This window comes from Orbicella franksi, chromosome 4 (genome assembly GCF_964199315.1).
Source record: "Orbicella franksi chromosome 4, jaOrbFran1.1, whole genome shotgun sequence".
Lineage (NCBI taxonomy): Eukaryota > Metazoa > Cnidaria > Anthozoa > Scleractinia > Merulinidae > Orbicella > Orbicella franksi.
Window position 1 is genome coordinate 25970602 of NC_138148.1, and position 21699 is coordinate 25992300.

Sequence of the window (21699 nt, forward strand, 5' to 3'; positions counted from 1 at the left end):
CGCCAGTTAATACCAGTGATCCATTGATCACTGATTGGCCTTTCAGGTTGAATAAAGTCTTTTACTTATTTATTTATGTGGCTAAAGCCCTTTGCTGTTTAAAGCAAGGACAACATTATCGCCACAGTGCAAACGGCCTACTATTACCGGGCTAAATGACGCCCCGTTTACATGTGATACATCTGCTCCATGTACGATAGTGGACGACGCTTGCTGGCAAATTGTTAGACTTGCGTCTTCATTGGACTCAATGATGTCCTTGGGCAGACTTCCTTTAGACAGCAAGTACAGAACGCTAATCGGTCGGCTCCTTGTCAGAGTCACGGCGCGAACTGAATTCAGACGAGTGTAGCCTGGGCTAAACTTAACACAAATTGAGAAGGAGGAGGGAGAGCGATAAATAATGAAAAAAACATAGATAAATAAATGAAACATGCGGCAAGAAGTTCTCTACTTTTAATGCTAGGTAAGATTTACAAGCTGCTGTCATAGCGAAAGCAAACAAAAAACAATTTAAAATAATAATATTAATAGTAATAATAATAATAATAATAATAAAACACTTGATTCAGTCTTTAACACTGTTTTCACAAATCCAGAATAAAAAAACACCTAATTCAGTCTTTAACACCGTTTTCATAGATGCAGACATATATACAAAATGCACAATGTATAGCGGCCTAGCAGCATATAACACAGTTCTTAAAATTATCTATTAGGAGTGATAAGTCTTTACTCTTAATACTGTTTTTAAAAATCTTAACATTAGGCTTCTCTCTATTAGTATGGTGTGATTTGTTCCAAAGGTGGGGCTCAAAATCACGTAGAGAACGTTTTCCTTAATGCACTATACGAAAACGTGGAATATTAAAGATTTGGTTCCATGGCAAAGACGTCGGAGCAAATTCGCGGTCCCATTTTACAGGACCAGTTGCCTGAGGCTCCCATTTATTGAGATAAAGCCAATAATAGTCTTGACATCTAATTTTCAAGAGGTCGATGGTTAAGACCAAGGATAACTGAAATAAGGTGCCGCCGAATAAAAAGTTGACATTAGGCTTAGCATGCTCCTTGGCTTTTTTCCGCAAGGTGCTCGGGATCGCAGAGATTACTTGGAAATATTTGAAAAAATTACAATTAATTCCATAACGCTGTTGGAACAGTTCGAATGGTAAAAAAACTGCCATGGGCGTCAATTACATCATGCAGCGCGAAGACACCCTTTCCAAAGCAATCGTCGTAAAAAACGGTCCTCCCGTCAACGAGGATCTCTTTATTATGAAAGAGAATAATCTCTTGTTCATCCTCAGAGTTATGAAGACTTTTCATGTCCAGGAAAGAAAATAAGATATCCATGTAGAACGATGGTGTCTGAATCCTTTAGAAATTTCTTATCAGTTGGAGCATAAGACAAAGTTAAGACCCCCATATTTGTTAAAAAAAATTTTAAATTCCTGGCCAAGTATCATCTTCGTCGTCATCATTTTTGAGGAGGCGCTGGATCCATGTTAAGCGCAGGGACTTAAACATAATCTCAACAATAGTGAACCGCAAACCACCATCGCCTTGGTCCTGATATAAGACCTGTCTCTTGATTTTATCTGGTTTGTTTTTCCATAAGAATTGAAAAGTAGCGATTGGATTAGAGATGCGTATTTGTTTGGAGTGTCATCCATAGAAAACGAATCACAATTTGAGACAATCCTAGGGTGTTTCCAATCAAGCACCGCCCAAACAGAGAAAGTTTACGTGAATGCTAAGCTGCAAGTTTTGTCTAAGGATTATCCACTTTCTTAGTATAAAGTTCTTTCGTTTATTGCCAACACTATCATACGAAATAAAGATTCCCAAGACTTTCACCGGCTCATTGGTCCAGGCTAGACTAAGAGGTGTTTAACCGCCAAAGCTTTGCTTTGGAACGGTATCGGTAGTTTCAGCTATATAAATCCCGAAAATAGCGCTTTGTAAACTTTTTAGGTAAATATTCATGTTCTTGTCATTAACTGACATGCGTTTTTGTCTGATAGAAAAATACCAACTCTTTACCGAAAACTACCAAAGATGTGAAAGCCAACACAGAAGAAGAAACCTGTTATATCAACGTTGCAAAAATTCTGAAAGATTTCAAACAACCTCTCGAGTACCATAAACTAGATCTAAAAATTGCAAAAGAAGTCGGAGACTGGGCTGGAGAAGGAAGGTCGTATGCTAATCTTGCCAACGCTTATTACCGTCTGGAAGACTTCAAAAAAGCCATCGAGTACCATGAACGCCATCTAAAAATTGCCAAAGAAGTGGGAGACAGAGCTGGAGAAGGAAGTTCGTATGCTAATCTTGGCAACGCTTATTACCGTCTGGGAGATTTCAAAAAAGCCATCGAGTATCATGAACGTCATCTAAAAATTGCCAAAGAAGTTGGAGACAGGGCTGGAGAAGGAAGGTCGTATGGTAATCTTGGCAACGCTTATCACAGTCTGGGAGACTTCAAAAAAGCCGTCGAGCACCATAAACTAGATCTAAAAATTGCCAAAGAAGTGGGAGACAGGGCTGGAGAAGGAGGATCGTATGGTAATCTTGGCAACGCTTATCACAGTCTGGGAGATTTCAAAAAAGCCATCGAGTACCATGAACGTCATCTAAAAATTGCCAAAGAAGTGGGAGACAGGGCTGGAGAAGGAGGGTCGTATGCTAATCTTGGCAACGCTTATTACCGTCTGGGAGATTTTAAAAAAGGCATCGAGTACCATGAACGTCATCTAAAAATCGCCAAAGAAGTTGGAGACAGGGCTGGAGAAGGAGGGTCGTATGCTACTCTTGGCAACGCTTATCGTAATCTGGGAGATTTCAAAAAAGCCATCGAGTACCATGAACGTCAACTAAAAAGTGCCAAAGAAGTTGGACACAGGGCTGGAGAAGGAGGGTCGTGTGGTAATCTTGGCAACGCTTATCACAGTCTGGGAGATTTCAAAAAAGCCATCGAGTACCATGAACGTCATCTAAAAATTGCCAAAGAAGTGGGAGACAGGGCTGGAGAAGGAAGTTCGTATGCTAATCTTGGCAACGCTTATTACCGTCTGGGAGATTTTAAAAAAGGCATCGAGTACCATGAACGTCATCTAAAAATTGCCAAAGAAGTTGGAGACAGGGTTGGAGAAGGAAGGTCGTATGGTAATCTTGGCAACGCTTATCAAAACCTGGGAAATTTCAAAAAAGCCATCGAGTACAATGAACGTCATCTAAAAATTGCCAAAGAAGTGGGAGACAGGGCTGGAGAAGGAAAGTCCTATGGTAATCTTGGCAACGCTTATCGTAATCTGGGAGATTTCAAAAAAGCCATCGAGTACCATGAACGTCATCTAAAAATTGCCAAAGAAGTGGGAGACAGGGCTGGAGAAGGAGGGTCGTATGGTGATCTTGGCAACGCTTATCACTGTCTGGGAGATTTCAAAAAAGCCATCGAGTACCATGAACTAGATCTAAAAATTGCCAAAGAAGTGGGAGACAGGGCTGGAGAAGGAAGTTCGTATGCTAATCTTGGCAACGGTTATCAAAGCCTGGGAGACTTCAAAAAAGCCATCGAGTACCATGAACGTCATCTAAAAATTGCCAAAGAAGTGGGAGACCGGGCTGGAGAAGGAAGGTCGTATTCTAATCTTGGCAACGCTTATCAAAACCTGGGAGATTTCAAAAAAGCCATCGAGTACCATGAACGTCATCTAAAAATTGCCAAAGAAGTGGGAGACAGGGCTGGAGAAGGAAGGTCGTATGGTAATCTTGGCAACGCTTATCAAAACCTGGGAGATTTCAAAAAAGCCATCGAGTACCATGAACTAGATCTAAAAATTGCCAAAGAAGTTGGAGACAGGGCTGGAGAAGGAAAGTCCTATGGTAATCTTGGCAACGCTTATCACAGTCTGGGAGACTTCAAAAAAGCCATCGAGCGCCATGAACGTCATCTAAAAATTGCCAAAGAAGTGGGAGACAGGGCTGGAGAAGGAAGTTCGTATGCTAATCTTGGCAACGCTTATCACTGTCTGGGAGATTTCAAAAAAGCCATCGAGTACCATGAACGTCATCTAAAAATTGCCAAAGAAGTTGGAGACAGGGCTGGAGAAGGAAGTTCGTATGCTAATCTTGGTGCTTGCTTTGAATCTCAATGTTCTCTGAAGAAGGCCCTTGATTGTTATCATTCTAGTGTGCGATTGTTCAATGATCTTAGGCAGGATTTGCAAGGTAACGATGAGTGGACAATTAGCTACCGCAATGTTAATAATGTGGCTTATACCGGATTATGGCGTCTGATTTTAAAACATGGTGACGTAGTTGAGGCTTTGTTTGCTGTTGAGGAAGGACGTGCACAAGCTCTAAGAGATCTTATGAATTCAAAGTACGAAACTAAAACACCACATTCTGAGGAAAAAATGACCTACGACACATTAAGTTGCCTCCCTTCAGATACAGTCTTCATGGCAGTTCACGAAAGAGAAATAATTTTCTGGATTATTCAAAATGGAAAAGATGTTCGATTAAGAAGAAAACAGATCAGCGATGATAATTCAGGAGAGGAGAGTGCCAGGAGAGTGTTAGAGGCTTTAATTCACAGGGCTCATGAGAAAATTGGTGTCAATAGTGGTGTGAAATGCGAGGATCGTTCATTGGATAGGAAATGCGGGGGAGACCTGTTAAAGAAGAGGAATCAAACCATACCCCAACTAACGCACTCAGGTACCAACCCTTTAAGAACATTGTATGACGTCATCATTAGCCCCATCAAAGACTGGATTAATGGCAATGAACTGATATTTGTTCCTGAAGGTCCATTGTGCTTGGCTCCTTACGCTGCATTCATGGATTGTAATTCAAAGTACTTGAGCGAGTCTTTCAGAATCCGGGTCATTCCGTCATTGAATAGTTTGAAATTGATCAGAGATTGTTTACCAGATTACCACAAGAAGTCTGGGGCGCTGCTTGTGGGTGATCCATGCTTAGAGCAAGTTCGTTATCGTGGGTTGAAACTAGAACAGCTACCATTTGCAAAGATGGAAGTACAGATGATTGGGAAAATACTCGACACTGTTCCCCTCACTGGAAAAGAAGCAACAAAAGCTCAAGTGCTGAGAAAACTCTCCTCAGTTGCTTTAGTGCACATTGCGGCACATGGTAGAATAGAAACAGGGGAAATCGCTTTGGCACCAAACCCTACACGAGCAACCCAGATCCTTACTGAGGAAGACTTCGTGCTAACAATGAATGATGTGATGAGAGTTCAAATGCGAGCAGGACTGGTTGTGCTAAGTTGTTGCCATAGTGGCCGTGGTGAGATTAAGGCTGAGGGTGTGGTTGGCATTGCACGAGCCTTTTTGGGTGCCGGTGCTCGGTCTGTTCTTGTGTCCCTGTGGGCAATTGACGACGAAGCCACTCTGGAGTTCATGAAGAGTTTCTATCTTCACCTAGCAGAAGGAGGAAGTTCCAGTGAATCTCTGAACTGCGCCATGAGGTGTCTCAGAGAGTCTGAGAAATTTAGCGAAGTGAAGTACTGGGCTCCATTTGTACTCATCGGTGATGATGTTACCTTGGACTTGGCTAAAGGCGATTAGATGAACTTCAATATAGCTAAAGGTACTTAGGTGTTTGGTAAATGTTGAGATGATACAATTGGAAACTAAGTAATGTTGAAGTTTCAACTCGGTGAAGTTTTATTTGTCTCGCGCAAATAACAATACTTTGACGTTTCCTGAAAATCTCAAATGACCTAATTAATTGACACAATTCATAAAACGTGTTTTCAAAAGCGCTTATGCTGCAAAATACTGCCCTACCTGCGCTGTACCTTTGTGGTCGCCATGACACTCTGTGTTTTATTCGTACAAGGAAATGAATTTTGCAATAGCTTCAGAGAAAATTAATAAAGTGATCAAACGTTATTCTGCATAATAGCTAACAGTGTTGTTTTGTCTTGCCTTTTAGGTTGTTTAGTCCTTCTATCAAGAAAGATGGCGTGACTCTGCCGATTTTTTATTACGAGACTGCTAAATTTCATTAGCTTTTTTAGTGTAAATAGCTCACTGACCAACTCCGAGTTTGTAGGAAAATGCTTTTCCCTTGATTATAAATATTAACACGGCGACACTTAGGACAAATTAATTTAAAAGAACGAAAATTGTCACCATCAAAAACATTTAGAAGTCTAGTAAAATAAAATGACTTAAGTTTACTTCCTGCGTAATACAAGCGAAATCGATCGAAGTTGCAGTGGTCTTAGCAAATTCAGCCACCCCACTTGATTTTTTCAGGGGCATGTAAAGGCCAGTGATGTGTTAAATAAACAAAATGAAAAGAATTAGTATTTGCTAGAGAACACCTCACAGAGAACTTTTTCGGAATTCAGTAGTTGTAATATGGTTACATTGTCATTTGAAATGGACGAGTTACTGCGATAGAACAAACTGCTTATTGTTGAATTAGCAGTGTGCCCTGCTACGTATTTTTTGCACATTGTTTGAATTTCTAGTGATATTATTTTGCGTTTTATTTTCATGCAATTATCGCTAAACTGCTGAAGATTAGTAATAGTTCTAGAAAGGCCTCACGATTTTGTAACCCATAATAAAGTTGGACGATTTAAGGTAAATTAAAAGAAGAACTTTTGAACCCTCAGCAATTTTATTTCCACTGTTATAACACGCACTTTGTAAACAAACATTTGCTCTCAATTACCACCAGTTACAGGCAGTTCATCAGGACTACAATTGATGGTATCACACATTGCTACAACACACGTTCCTTTAGTGCTGGCTGCACATTCAGCTGCGTATTCGTTATATTCTTCCCTTGTTAAACATCCACGATTAAACTCAAAGCCATCTCCTGTCTGGAAACTTCCCACTCCACACACCATGTTCTCTTCCCCGCAATCGTCGGAGACGATGTTTTTATCACAGCTTTCTTGAGCATTCTGTGCACTCTCCCCTTCTCCAAAGCATTCTGAGCAGTAAAGCTGCACTTCGCGTCGACCTGCCAATGAAAATAGCAAAGGCCTTAGTTGAATACTGCGCTAATGCGTGCTCGTTGCAATGACGCATTGATATGTATCATTTATATGTAACCGGAATACATGCTGCCCAATTTGGAAATAACTGTATTTAAAAGAAATGAGAAAAGCCAAATGTGAACGAGGCCGTAGGTAAAAGTGAATCATTTTGGTATTAAAAGAAGGCTTAAAGAGAGGGGATATTCTTTGCAACTCAATCTTATATGATTGACTCTACACTTAGAAAGTCAAAAATATAGGTATAATTTCAAAAATAAATAAACAAATGAGCAAATAAATTTGTTCTAGCTCCCAACTCAAACACGTTTTCTGATTTGCGGTGAACGCGTCACGCGTCATGGGTCAAAACTCAGTACAGTCTTTATTTATAACAGAACGTTTTGTAAGAATATCGAGGCTCAAATTTGTCAAATTTAAAGAATATTTGCGTTCGAGCGTAGGGAGAACGCAGCCTAGTTTTGTGTTGGTGTCCACATGTTGGGCTTCCTGCGTAATACAAGCGAAATCGATCGAGGTTGTAATGGTCTTAGCAAATTCAGCCACCCCGCATGATTTTTTCAGGGGCATGTCAAGGCCAGTAAACTAGTATCGTTTAATGCTAAGACATGTGATAAGACATGTGGCGAACATGTGAGTACCGGTATGTGAGCAGGCCATGTGAGCTCGTCTTTCCGCTGGATCTTTCTTTGACTTCTTTCCATTCAGTCACCGTACGCTTCGCTATTATGTGCTCTCAGTGTTAGATTTTGGTGAATTTAAACACTTCGACGGTAGCATTTATCGAAATCTGAAGGAATTGTCCTGCTTATTAACACGACTTGGCTTTGGGATGTTAACCGTGGGAACACCTACATTTTGATTCCATTAGTTAATTAGATCCGAAAATATGCTTTATTCATCAGGGGAAATACTTGAATTAGTCGCACGGAGTTTTTTAACGATAAACGAGCACGCGACTGCAAATGCTCGCTTAAATTTGTGCTTCCAGCTTACAATAATGTACGTAATTTAATATTCTATGAAACTTGTGAGTCTACACAAACTGGCGGCATCACGCAACGTATCAACAAATCGTGACCTCTTCACTAGCATGGATTTTGACACTATGCATATCTGACTTTAAAACCTCGATTGCCGCTGAAAAATGTTGATTTTAGCAATGGACAAAGGTTGAAAGTCAGCTAGTAAAATCATTTATATAAGGTATATATATTAAAGTGAGGGCGTCGAACGCACTCTCATAATCTCTGATTACTACTAGTTTAAAAGTTAACCAGAAGCTGAGATTTTGAAAAGAATCTAATTGGCAAAGGTTTATGTTGAGAACTTGAATTTAAACTTAACCATGTAAAATTCTTCCTTTCTCTAAGCAAACTAGCCAGAAACAACAAATACAGCACTACAAACGAACATATGAAAGATCATAAATTTGAACTGCGGAGAAAGATATGAAGACATGATTGATCATCGCAGTTATGCACACAACTTGAGCAGTTGTGAAATTAAAGCCTGAAAAAAGTTCAGGCCTGAACGGGAGTCAAACCCATGGCCTCTGCGATACCGGTGCAGTGCTCTACCAACTGAGCTATCAAGTCATCTGGGAGCTGGTTAGTACGTGAGTTCGTAATATACCCGTACTTGATGAAGAATACAAATAAATATATGAAATATCATATATTTGAACTGCGGAAAAAGAGATGAAGACATGATTGATCATCGCAGTTATGCACACGATTGAAGCAGTCGTGAAAAACACAGCCCTAGCTGTATGTTCGATGCTTATAACATTTTTGCACGAAGTTAAGCCCCGGCCAAACGATCGCAACATGTCAACGCAACATATTGCAACATTGTTGGGCGCAACATGTTGCGTGCGTTTGGCCACCGTGTTGCGACATGTTGGGTGGTCAAATTTGAGCCAACAACACCCAACATGTCGCAACACATCGCAACATGGTGGCCAAACGCACGCAACATGTTGCGCCCAACAATGTTGCAATATGTAGCGTTGACATGTTGCGATCGTTTGGCCGGGGCTTATGTGTGTGATATCAGGCTTTAATGCCTGCAGGCTGGTTCAAAAATTTCTTTCACGCCATCCTGCAGACACCAAATACATTCGAAAACAGAAATATCATACCCTACAGTCTAAAAATATTCATAAGAGTATTTCGGACGAAAATCGGCAGAAAAATAAGCATATTCAGCCCCGGCCAGAAAAAAATGTTCTTATAAAAAAGAGTGAAAACGACAACTTAAACTTTCGACTTGCACGTGATCAGGCAGTGCATCTTCAAACCGCGGCAAATTTGTGTGCTACTCGGCGGCAAGCAAATAATTTTCTTTGCAGTTTGTTTTATGTTTGAGTTGGAACGAGAGAATATGGTTGAAAAGAATAACAAAACAGTTTTAAAATGACTGGCCCCACCGGAAAAAGTGAGTTTCATTGAGGATCCCGGGAAAACAAAAAACTGTTTCCGTTGGGGTCAGTCATTAAGTGCTTAAAATAAATAAATAAAAGGAAAAAATAGATAATTAGCAGGCTGGCTCTAAAGCTACTCCAACACCTTCCAAAAATCAAATACATTCGAAAACAGAAATAAAAGATCTATAATGTAAGGAATATGTACGGGCCCAGTAAAACGACGAACACTCGCAGAATTCGACATAGCAATTTAATCCGGTAGTATTTCATCGAGACTTGATGTGACTCTTCGAGCAACAGAAAAACACACACGCAACAAAACACTCACACCCACACCCACTCGCATATAATTTAAATTCTCTACAGTCTCTTGGGACGTCTGATTGCACGCCCATAACGTGTCCTGTATTTGTCATCTTTGTCGGCTTCACAGGAATATTTTCAGCCTAAAATCGGCATTAATACGAACATTCATTCTCGGTCGGAGAAACAATATTCTTAGAAAAAATGGGTAAATAAGAAACTTTACTAACCTTTCATAGCCTGGACAAGTCCAAACGTAAGGCTGACCAAACCAAAAACCATCAAATGCTGAATTTTCATTATGTCGCTGCCTGGAAACGAAAGAAGACGGGAACTATTCGACGATACGACACATGAACGTGGACGATTATTTGCAAGTGAACTTTGTTCGGGACATGATTGTCCTTACAAGAGCAAAATTGAATGGCGGCTTGTTGCTTTGAGTATAAGATTAAACTTTCTCGCTAGACGATGACGCGCCTCCTTGGCCTTAGCGAATTCAACAATTGTCCAATGTCTAAGAGCTAATGGTAATAGATGTCCAACAGTAGCAATTAAATAATGAAAGAATGAAAGATGCGAATGCAGCCATAACACTACCGGAACAATGACCTGGAAAAAATTTTTCAGGTCATTGTTCCGATAGTGTTATGGCTGCATTCGCATCTACCATTCTTTCATTCTAAGAACTAAGTTGATCGAATCATTTGCCACTCACCTAAGCAAACAATATGACTGACGATGTTCCTCCAACGATATTTCCTACGCTACTAAATTTTTTTTTTCTTTCTCGCGAGCGCCCGTGTTAATGAAATATTATATTCAGTATTAGACAAAGCAGTCAGGAGCCCCATTGTGTCAGCCGAAACAAAAGAAAACTGGTATTTTCGAGCCGGCCATGAAAGAAGATATTAAAACACTGATATAAGTCAACTAAGATAGAAAACAAAGAAAACTTTGAAAAATAATTACGCTTGGTTGGACCTCAGTGTGAAAGGGTCCGGTAGCAGCTCTCGTAGGGTGTCACATAAATGGCTTGATAGCTTTTGAGAGAACAATAAAGCAAACAACAGAAACAATGTCCCTAGCCCAATAACAATAACAGCTGCTACAATAATAACAGAATGGCAGCTTACGAAAGCTGCTACACTTCTGATGTGAAAAGGACGACTTAAAATACGTCTCTTAAATGATACAAGTTTGTTTTCGTTCTTTGATTGTTCGTAAGGGACAGTTCCCATTTATATCTGTCTTGGTTGATTTTTGTTGCACTTCAACAAGCTTATGGGTGGATGTGTCACGCCAAAATATCTTCCGCACGAGAGCGCTACTGCTGAGCCAAAAGAAACCATCTGGAGAAATAATCTAATTGTGGTAACAAATGAATGCTTCCGTCAGTTTTTGCCATTACTTTACACGGCCATGCAACTTCAGGCATTGCGCTTTTTCCCTTCACCGCGTGAGTAAAAGTGAGTTTCGGTCGTTATAGCTCAACTGAAAAGGACATGTACATTTTGATTAAAATTCACTCTGCGACAGCTAAACTAATTGAACCTAAGCTTAAGTAAACCGAATAACACTGTTGTGGGAAGATTCTTAATTTAAGAAATGAACGTAACTTGAATTACCTTCAGTATTGTGTTTCCTCTCCTCTTTTGATGTCCGGCCTGTGCGATAACCTAAATTATCGTTGCGCTTCGCCTGACAACGGCTTTTAAGAACCGTCCTATGTATTAATGCATTGTCATGTTCATGATGCAGATCTTCCAAAGAATGTGCAACTACCAAAAACAAAAGGGCGTCAGAGAAGCCGTCTCGGTCAGAGGACCAGTCAATAGTCAACATAAGACGATATTACAATATTCTAACATGGCTCGAGGCTTTAAGGACAAAATTGCAATTGTTTTTTTAAAGTTTTGTTTGTCCCTCAATTCCCAAAAGTGACTTGGATGCAAAGAAACACCATCAATTATAGAGGTTTGTCTTTAAAGCCTCGGAGCCATATTAGAAAATTGATTCGACCATTGAATGTGGCCTATTGAAACATAAAGTAAAAAAAAAACACCTGCGTCTTTTCCTGGACACAAAATTCGTGAGATTAAAAGAAAATAAAACGAAAAGAGAACATGCACGTAGTTGTGACCAGATTCTTGTACCCGGGTACCAAAGTCACATTGGCTAAGCTGATGTGGCTTCGTTTCTGAATATTTTCTTAAAATTGCACTAATTTCATTTAATTTAGTTCATGGATAATGCGCTTGAAGTGTTGGCTACAAACAAAAGACGATCAGCATCAGGTTTTGAAAGGTCTCATTTACCTTTGGCGGATGAGAGCGTCAAGCCTTCGCGACAAGAGCGAATGGTGGTCTACTTATTCACTTGAATTTTGCAAATCATTGTAGATGAAATCTACTAATTTTCACGTGAAATATTAGCAAGGATGCATTAGATTTTTAACTCCTGACCAAGATAGCACAGAGCTATCCGAAATGCATTTGGGCAAGCCTATTAAGGCCTCATATGATAATTGTAGAAACTTGAAACAATGCACTATCAAAATGGGAGCCAAAGAAGGTCGATGGACACTGGAGTTACATCATCATACTTCTTTTTATCATAATAACTCGAGCAGCACAATTTATAGCAGGATGAAGGTTTGCAATAAGATTTCTTGGAAGTCGGCACAATAATGCGTTCCCACTATCCAACCTAAACGTAACGTGACAAAAGCTCAAGAAAAAGATTTTCAGTTAATTCAAGCTGTAGCTACTGTCAAGCTAATAGATGTGAAGAAAATCGTAAGTTTAACATGTCTGTCAAGTTAAGAAACGAAAACAATAATTTCATGGCATTATAGGACGAAAATAAGTTTAGCACCAAAACGAGGCTATGTTTCGTGCGAGCCTAAGAAATGCCTCCCACGAGGGAAGCAAAGCTCTTTTCACCTCTTAATTAAAGTAAGTCGCATCGAAGACGCGTTGGAGGCTCCTCGTGCGGGTGGACCGGTGAGGGTGGGACTCTGCAGAAGACTCTGCTCCCATTAACTCTACGCCATAAGGGGGGTAGGGAGGAGCAGAGAACGAGGAAAATTTTACTCGACTTATTTTTTCATTTTTTTTTTTTTTTTTAGATAAACATGTTAAAACGCACGTTTTAACTTGTATCCATATCAGATGAATATATCTGGCACTGAAAACTTGATTTAGACGTCAAGGAACATTCGAAATTGTCCGCCTTTAATTATGCTAGCTGGAATACATATGCTAGACGCTTGAAACTCAAAATTTGTATCACAATCAAAACTCACACCAATATTTCTTGCCGAAATCGAAGCTAAGCAGATATTAAGCGGCGGAAGCTGGGAACTGGGAGCAAATTGTGATGCTTTATCAGAGTTCAACTTTATTTTGTTAGAGGACATCCAGTTAGCCAACTCAGGCGTATCGAAACATAGGCACGCAAGGCGTGCAAGAGTTATTTTTTTTTGTCTCGGAGATAGGAGCATTCATGGAGCTGTTTACAGTAATGATTTGGTTAATTTGACAAGTACAAGTGTTTTTGGTTGCGATGTACAGCAAGAAAGAAACTGGGAATTTATGATGTACCTACGATGTTACATCGGTAATGGTAAGATAGCTAAATAGTAAGCCATAAAATGTTTGACTGAGCAAACTACAGTAATCTGACACGTCTTCAGATTAATGTAGATACCATCTTTTTTTTTTCTTTGATTCATTCTTTGATAACACCCACACCGTGATTAGTGTGACACGTGCACATGCATAACTCCCTCACTCACCGATCACATAGTCCTTCCAACCCCCAAGAAGAATTTTTGCCCAAAAATACTCAAGTTAAGAGACCTTTTCGCATTTTGTACGGGTCGTAAGTTTACCCTTTTTACACAACACAACAACACTACTTCACCGAAAATAGAAAGAAAGAGGAAAAAACCTCTTTGACACATGGAAAGTCTGATTTAATGAAATTGCACTTTAACTTAGTGCCACACAGTCTTCAAAGAACATTTGAGCGGTTTTGATACTTTTCACCTTTAAAAATATGGGACTGAAAAGAATGTCATAAAATGCCCATCAAATAAAAATAAACTGCTACTGCAGAGAAGTAAAAACCGTCCAGAAATGAAAGCTTTTTTGTTTAATATCCTGGGAACAATAGCCGATAACTTGTCAGCTCTAATTGAATTTACTCCCATATAAAAAACAAAACTGTTAAGTTAACATTGGTAACGAAAGATAGCAAACATCTCGTGGGAAAGAGTGGTGACGATTCGTCAGCTCTAATTGAATTTACTCCCTTGTGAAAAACAAGAGTGTCAAATTACCCTTTGTAACTAAAAAATAAAAATATCTCGTTATATTTGCATGCAACGAGAATAAAACAATCGTCACCTGCACTTACTATTGTAAACGTTAGAACTGTTTCAGATCTAAATAGTCTCGTCTCCTCTAAAACATGTCCTAAGAACTAGAAGCGACGATTCGTGACCTCTAATTGAATTTACTCCCTGTGAAAAACAAAAGTATCAAGTTACCTTTGTAACTAAAAATAAAAATATCTCGTTGCATTTGCATACTACTAACTCCCGAATTGTTTCAAACCTCAAGCCTCATCTCGTTTGTAACTAAAATCCTCAGCCTAACCCACAGAAAATGTCGAAGTAAGCCCAATATATGAATACTTCCTTCTCTTTTATAGAAGAATAAATATGGCCGTTCTAAACTGTCTGGATCAAATCTTCTCACATACCATTTACCTTTACAACAAGCAATTTGATTGGCTGTTTATAGTAGATCCAATCTGATTGGTGTGACATACATACATCTCTCACTCATCCATTGACCCGGCCTTAACATACCCGACTAAGAGGTATTTTTTTTTACAAAACAATAACTCAAAAATCATGTTGTTCAAAAGAATACGATGAGAAACTGAAGAGCACTAAAAGTCGTCGATGATTTTGGGCGAATTAATACCACCTCTCGTATAATAAAAGAGAAAATCAGATCGAGTTGAGAAACAATTGCGAGGTATTTTTTCACTTTTGGGAAGAAGCCAAAAGTTCGCCGATCATCAACGGCGAAGAAATTCAGCCTGTAAATAACGCTGAATCGGTCATGCCGCGTAAAAAAGCTTAAAACTACTATATTTAAAACAACTGAGGTTGGTTTGTTGGAGGTCTTCTATCCCTATCAATTTTATTACTATTATTGTTGTGTATTTGCTTATTTATGGAGTTGCAAATAAAAAAAATGATGATGATGATGATGATGATGATGATGGTAGACTGAAGAACATCGCGACCCGTCGACGATCATCATCGGGGTAATTCTGTCTGTAAATTAGGAACTTTGACCTATGAGAATGTAACGTCTAAAGTGAGTAAAATGTTAATAATTCGCGGCACCTTTTGTTTGCAAACTATCCTAACAAACGGCGACAAATAAAAAGAGTCTATTGCGTCAGCGTATTCGACATAGGTTTATGTTTTTTCGCCTGTAAAAACCAGTCGGTGGGAGTTTTCATTTAAGAAAAAAATTTGAAACGTTTGCGTGTGAATAGGACATATAATAGTCATCATGAAAACATGAAATAGAAATAAAACAACTGACAAGGAATAGAATAATAAATGTACCTCTAGGCGACCTGTACTCCTTCCTCCACAGAGGTTTACAGAGAAAAGGGTTTTGTTAACAGCCTTGTGTACCGAGTTAAAGCGCTCTTATCTATTTCTGTAAGATATTTTATGCAGTGGTTAGAAGCAAAGTACGCCAACCCTCAAAACTGTTAGCCTATATTTCCAAAGTGTGTTTTTGAAAACAGATAACTCAAAGGAATTGGTAGGGTCAATTTTAATTGCATTTTTAAGCAAGACGTTTGTTAGGGAGTGCCCAATTTGGTGATGCGCCTTTCAATTATAGGTACAAGAATAACGAATAAGTTATTTAATGAATTAGTTTTTGTCTTTAAGTAAGTTGCAAATGCGATGTGAAAGGCAGTAGTTGTTTGGGTCAGTGAAACCATTTTGGTAAGATCTTAATTCTGAAATTTTCACCGAGCAGCGACAGGATCATAGACACTTTGCAAAAAAGTCTAAATGTACATGATATTTGAATAACAATACTTTATACATCCCAAGCCTTCTTTTCATGTGAAAAACCTGCGTCTGTAAACAAAACTAGTGAGACAATCTCAGATAGTGTAGAGCGCAATTGATAGCTCTGGTACAATAGTCCCACAAGTACTCACCCCTGCTCGGTTCACTTCCGGTTTGAGTCTATCTTGGTAGTCTGCTACGGCTTTTCCCCTTTGCAGTGTATATGTTTCAAGGTTGTATTTTAATGCAAGGTCCAAAAATTACGCACAAATTAATTACTAATGGTGTTTTACGTTGATTTTCGTTCATTTTAAATTCAGTAATACGCTGAAGCAGCAAACGTGACAATTTAGCTCTTCACACCAACTTTGCAACTTGATACTTTTGTTTTCGTCGTAAAGGCAGGTAATATGAAACCCTTGTTTTCTCCAAAACATAAGGAAGATGTCCTTGTTTTTTGGAGATAAATGAAAGAAAGTTAAATATCTGATGTAGTGATGAAGAAACGGAACAGAAACGATGTTGTTTTACTAAAAATGCAAATTTTTACCGATGAACAAGAACTAATTTAATTATCAGATAGTCACGAAATACCACTTTCTTTTTTTAACAATAAAGCAATTCAAAATTAGCACACAACGATATTGATGGCTGAGAAGCATTTCAACGAAAAGTATTGAAGATAGACAGCGCTACTTGGCCGATATGAATGAATCTCCTCAAAGACTGATTAAATTAATTTGCGCTTTCATTAGGTGCCACGGCGTCTGCAGCAATATTTGAGCATTTTCCTGGTTTCTTTTGTTACAAATTTACAATCTGCGGAGTGTTGAAGCCACTAACTTGGGAACTTTTTGGTCTCTCTTACAGACACAATTAAGGCAAGAAATAAACAAGCCGCTAAGGAGAAGCAATACATTTGAACCCTGACAAGCACACTATTGTAGATTGAAAACGGCAGATGATATTTGTTGAACCGACCTGTGTGCAATTCTAAAAGCTACGCAGCCACAGTAACGTTTTACTTTCGCAATAAAAGGGACAATTGGCGCTACCTGAAAAACAACTGCCGTCCTTGGTCACATGTCATGATATATAAAATACCGCGTGGAAAGATAGTATATAACACTAACGATGCTAGAACACATGCGTCTTACATGTTGAGCTCTACCATAAGGAAAACCACTCAACATTTGTGCGTGATTCGGTATGCAATGTATCCTCCACCTAATATAGAAGCCACGAACGCTAACTAATCTACGCATGCGTTTAGGGCAATTTAGTTTAGTCCTAAGGGGAATGGTACCACAAGGAGAGCAAGTGGTTACCTGAAACAAATATATAGCTTTGCGATGTTCAAAGCTAAGTGATGGCGATGAAATGTGTTTTACGTAGAGAACACATGTACCTTTCCCACCCTACACCCACTACTTCCTTGCCTCTAAATTAATTAATTAATTGAAATTAATTAATTAAACAAACATTAAAGTTTACACCTTAGCGCCATAGGGCCATAAAGCCTTAGTTCCTCAGCGGCAGGCAGCTCCCATAACCATCCCAATAGTGCACTCTGCACTAAAAACGAGGCCATTCAAATTCTGCAAAGTGGCTATATTTGATGCTCTTGGTGTTCTTGTAAATTGTCGTAGTGTGGAGGATACACGTGTGTTAATAGGAAAACGAACCATTTTTCTCGCGGTATTTAGGCAATTTCGTTGTTAACATCGCGTTTTTTACACTATAGGTTCTGACAAGAAACATAACAACGCAAGATGACAGATTAAAAAAACACTTTCACCGGATAGAATTAGATCCGGTCTATGACTGAAGACTGAGGACTGCAGTCTGAAGTCTGAAGTCTGGAGGCTGAAGTCTGAAGGCCGAAGGCTGAAGTCTGAAGGCCGAAGGCTGAAGTCTGAAGGCCGAAGGCTGAAGTCTGAAGGCCGAAGGCTGAAGTCTGAAGGCCGAAGGCTGAAGTCTGAAGGCTGACGTGTGAAGGCTGAAGGCTGAAGGCTGAAGGCTGAAGTCTGAAGGCTGAAGTCTGAAGGCTGAAGTCTAAAGGCTGAAGGCTGTAGTCTGAAGGCTGAAGGCTGAAGGCTGAAGTCTAAAGTCTGAAGTCTGAAGGCTGAAGTCTGAAGTCTGAAGTCTGAAGTCTGAAGTCTGAAGTCTGAAGTCTGAAGTCCTTCCTCGGCTATTGTAATCGTCTTATTATTCACTGCATATTTCCATACTTATAACATTATCTGAGTCGATTGCACGATGTCGTCGTTTTAGTTTTATCTACTGAATCGAAGCCATATTATTGCAGGTGGTAACGACGGTGTCGTGGTATTCTCGTGGGTCGAATGAAACTCGCGAGGAAAGAAAGCGAGACAGGAGTGTGTTCTGGAATGTTCCTCGTATATTATTCTTTCATTTCGTCTATATATATTTCTTAAAATTTTGATTGCACGATGCTATTTTCCTTGAATATGTCAAATAAAGTAAAGTAGGTTCGGGGTCAAATTTCAGCACCACAGCTGGCTACTGTGACTAGAAAATTAATTGCGTTGAAAGGAACCTTAAGTCAAAATTGATTTCGTTTACTGAGGTAGACGACAGAAGAAAATGTCAATAAAGACAGAGACGGAGAGATGACTGATTTTCAAAGAGAGTTTCACTGTCGGTGTTGTTTCATTTCCTTTACACGAAAGCTCGCCATTTCGACCCTGCAGAAATCTTCTTCAACAAATAAGGTAACAAAGTTTTCTGTTTTGTGAAACATTAATCCGTGGCAAAGAATTGTTGAAGCGTTCTGTTAAAGGAATTTTTGATTTCCTGGTAAATATTTTGCTTTTAAGTCTGGTTTCTGCATGACTGGTAAGTTCGCTGCAGTGATCGTTGTGATCACTACAGAAAAGGTTGAACGATCTTACGAATACCTGTTTCCATTTGATTGCTACATTGGGGTAGAACATTGAGAATATTACTCCGCGGCGCAAAGGTCTGAATTTTATTTCTGAGTGATAAAATTAATATTTTACGGACAAGCGGAGCGAGTGAGTGAAATATTGTTTTTAACACGAGACAATATAATTCATATATTTAAAAATAAGCCACCGTGTAATGTTTACCAGATTAAACATTTATTCTTTTTCCACACGATTTTATAAATCAAACTTTTAAACGATGCCCTAACAGTCCAAGAGTCCTCGATATTCGAAAAAGCCCAAGAAGTTCCGATCCGTACCGCACACGCCGAGGATTAGAATCTTTAACTTTATGAACGAAAAACTAATATATGAAAAATGTACTATGGCAAGTAAAACAAAAGGATTGCGTAATGCCTAAAGGTATTGCTAAACACTAACGAATGCAATTGCCCGTGTTCATTACGTAATGCACAAAGGTATTCGTAAACACTGACGAATGCAATTGTCCCGTGTTCATTCTCCCCCTCGTTGATATGCCCTAGCATGTCAATACAACGATAATGCCCACGATAAGGGGGACTGTCCTTAAGTGAAACACAGCTTAACTGTCTAGAAATCTCTGTAAGTCTTCATCTTCATCATCATTATCTCTGAGCACGTTCAAGACAGTTCAAGCTGGCATAACTTGGTAATAGGTCTAAGGAATTCTTCTTTCCCCACTTGAACTTTGTCGACCCTTACGTGTCCATCTTTGCCTGGATAAACTTCGACAATTCGACCAAGAGGCCAGTGTCCTCGTGGTGTCTTGCGTGACATGACTAACACCACGTCATCAACTTGGATGTCTCTCTCAACAGTTAACCACTTTCTTCTGATGTTGAGAGCTGGTAACCACTCCCGAATCCAACGATGCCAGAAATGTCTAACTAGTTCCTGGACTCTTCTCCACCTCTTCTTTGGGTTGAATGTGGTCTCATCTACTGATTCTGGTGCAAACTGTCCTCCGACCTGACCAAAGAGAAAATGATTCGGCATCAGTGGCACAACATCTTCAGGATTAGCTGATTGATAAGTCAGTGGTCAGGAGTTTAGAAGTGCCTCCGCTCCAGTGAATGCCGTCATTAACTCTTCATCTGTGATGTCTGCATTGCCCAGGATTGGGTATACTGCTCGCTTTGCGCCCTTGATCATAATCTCATGGGCACCTCCAAAATGAGGTGCATGTGGGGGATTAAACATTTTATTCCTTGGTTTGCGGTGGATTTAGCAATCTTGTCTTGATCAAGCTCTTTGACCAAATTGCTCAACTCCTTACTACCTCCAACAAAGTTACCTCCATTGTCGGATAACATCTCTCTTGGAAGCTCCCTGCGATTGCCCATTCTGTAGAAAGCATTCAGGAACGAGTCCGTGTCAAGTGCATAGGCCATTTCCAGATGGACTGCTCTGGATGCCAAGCAGGTAAAAAACACAAGTAACGTTTCTGTCGACGTGTCCTTCTTCCTTGCACAGTGATGAATAGTCCACCATAATCCACGGCAGTCTGTGCGAACGCTCTCAAGGAAAATCGAAGTCTGATCTGTGGGAGAGGGGCCATAATTTGTTTTGCAGCTTTAGCTTTTCTTCTTTGGCATTGGTTACACTCCTTCTCCCATTCCCGAATTTCTTCACGACCAGAAATGATCCAGAAGCGTGTTGATAAAGCCGCCAGCAATTGATTCGTTCCACCCGCGTGATTGTCTTTCTCGTGATAATGTTTGACAATTAGCTTCGTTACACAGTTCTCACGAGGCAGGATTATCGGAAAGCGAGCATCCTGAGGTAGAAATTCTGCATACTTAAGGCGTCCATCGCATCTCATTTGGCCCTCCTCGTCCAGCCGTGGTTGTAAGCCGAGCAGCTTGCTCTTTTTGGGTAATTCTCTTTGTCGCTGAAGTGCCAAATACTCGTCGGGATATTCCTTTCTTTGTGCACCCTTTATCACTTGAACTGCAACATCTTCGATCTCTTCCGCCTTTAATTCTCTTCTCTCTCTGTTGGGACTTCTACAGTTATCTATGAAACGACGAACCCATGCTTGAACTCTTATTAGCTTTGCCAACTTGAGAAGCGTTTTGGATCGAGACGCCATAACTGATCATCTTCGTGAACTGAAATCATTGTCCAGTCTCCCTTACTTCGGCCTGCCTGTGAGCTGCCTTGAGCTGCTTTCTTGATTTCCGTTGCTTCTGAAACTTTGTCGGTGTCAATTTGACTGACAGGCCAGTCTGACTCTTCCTTTTGAAGGTAATCAGGACCACTCCACCACTTTTTCTCCGTGGCCAAGTCCGAAACTCTCATGCCCCTCGTAGTAAAGTCAGCAGGATTCTCATTGGTTGGCACGAAACGCCACTGATTAGGATTCGTTAGGCTTTGAATTTCTCCCACTCGATTTGCTACGAAAGGTTTAAATCTCCGACTTCTTCCTTTTATCCACCACAGGACATTCATACTATCGGACCAGAAGACTGCCTGACCCAATGCACCACTGTAAACTCTGGAAACTGACTCGGTCAGCCTTAGTCCCAGGATTGCTGCCATCAGTTCTAAACGAGGTATACTTGTTGCCGCAAGTGGTGCAACTCTTGTCTTGGCTGCAATTAGTCGACTGGATACTGATCCACTCTCGTAGATAACCTTCAAATAGACAACAGCACCATATGCATCTTGCGATGCGTCTACAAAGGTGTGTAAGGTCTCCCACAGTACAACTTTTTCTGGGCCAAATCGTAAACATCTGGGAACTTTAATCGTTGGTAACTCTTTCAACTCACAGAACTATTCTTGAGATTTGTGGATCAACTCCCTTGGGCATAGCTCGTCCCATTCAAGTCCTGCCACCCACATCTCC

At 39.9% G+C, this 21699-nt stretch overlaps 4 protein-coding genes across 22 annotated transcripts in view; 1 reads left to right on the forward strand and 3 right to left on the reverse strand.

Moving 5' to 3' along the window:
• The window catches only part of LOC145485104 (uncharacterized), a 41509-nt gene extending 35018 nt beyond the window's left edge, over window positions 1-6491 (forward strand). For all 19 annotated transcript variants that reach the window (XM_081463761.1, XM_081463758.1, XM_081463760.1 and 16 more), the window contains 2 exons: window positions 2028-5619; window positions 5968-6491. In XM_081463761.1, coding sequence (XP_081319887.1) covers window positions 2028-5597 — 3570 coding nt within the window. In that variant the 3' untranslated portion in view covers window positions 5598-5619; window positions 5968-6491. The remainder of the gene's footprint in view (window positions 1-2027; window positions 5620-5967) is intronic.
• A 218-nt stretch (window positions 6492-6709) lies between these two features.
• On the reverse strand, window positions 6710-10509 carry LOC145485238 (uncharacterized). The gene is made up of 3 exons (XM_081463941.1): window positions 10498-10509; window positions 10010-10090; window positions 6710-7014 (listed from the first exon to the last, which is right to left on the reverse strand). The coding sequence occupies exons 2-3, from the start codon at window positions 10077-10079 to the stop codon at window positions 6710-6712; spliced, it is 375 nt and encodes a 124-aa protein (XP_081320067.1). The 5' UTR covers window positions 10080-10090; window positions 10498-10509.
• Window positions 10510-19469: 8960 nt separating this feature from the next.
• Window positions 19470-21389, reverse strand: LOC145485657 (uncharacterized). Its single transcript, XM_081464293.1, has 4 exons — window positions 20987-21389; window positions 20451-20864; window positions 20143-20388; window positions 19470-19870 (listed from the first exon to the last, which is right to left on the reverse strand). The coding sequence occupies exons 1-4, from the start codon at window positions 21387-21389 to the stop codon at window positions 19470-19472; spliced, it is 1464 nt and encodes a 487-aa protein (XP_081320419.1).
• A 200-nt stretch (window positions 21390-21589) lies between these two features.
• Window positions 21590-21699, reverse strand: part of LOC145485658 (uncharacterized) — a 1960-nt gene continuing 1850 nt past the window's right edge. Inside the window, exon 1 of the mRNA XM_081464294.1 lies at window positions 21590-21699. This exon is cut by the window's right edge and continues 1850 nt beyond it. Within this exon, the coding sequence (XP_081320420.1) occupies window positions 21627-21699 (73 nt within the window). The 3' untranslated portion in view covers window positions 21590-21626.

Coding starts and splice junctions, on each gene's coding strand:
- LOC145485238 (XM_081463941.1), bottom strand. CDS start 10,079: ATGAAAATTCAGCATTTGATGGTTTTTGGTTTGGTCAGCCTTACGTTT. Junction 7,015..10,009: donor ACTTGTCCAGGCTATGAAAG/GTTAGTAAAGTT, acceptor TTTCATTGGCAG/GTCGACGCGAAGTGCAGCTT.
- LOC145485657 (XM_081464293.1), bottom strand. CDS start 21,389: ATGGCAGCAATCCTGGGACTAAGGCTGACCGAGTCAGTTTCCAGAGTT. Junction 20,865..20,986: donor CAGCTCACAGGCAGGCCGAA/GTAAGGGAGACT, acceptor GTCGTTTCATAG/ATAACTGTAGAAGTCCCAAC. Junction 19,871..20,142: donor GATGTTATCCGACAATGGAG/GTAACTTTGTTG, acceptor CTTATCAATCAG/CTAATCCTGAAGATGTTGTG.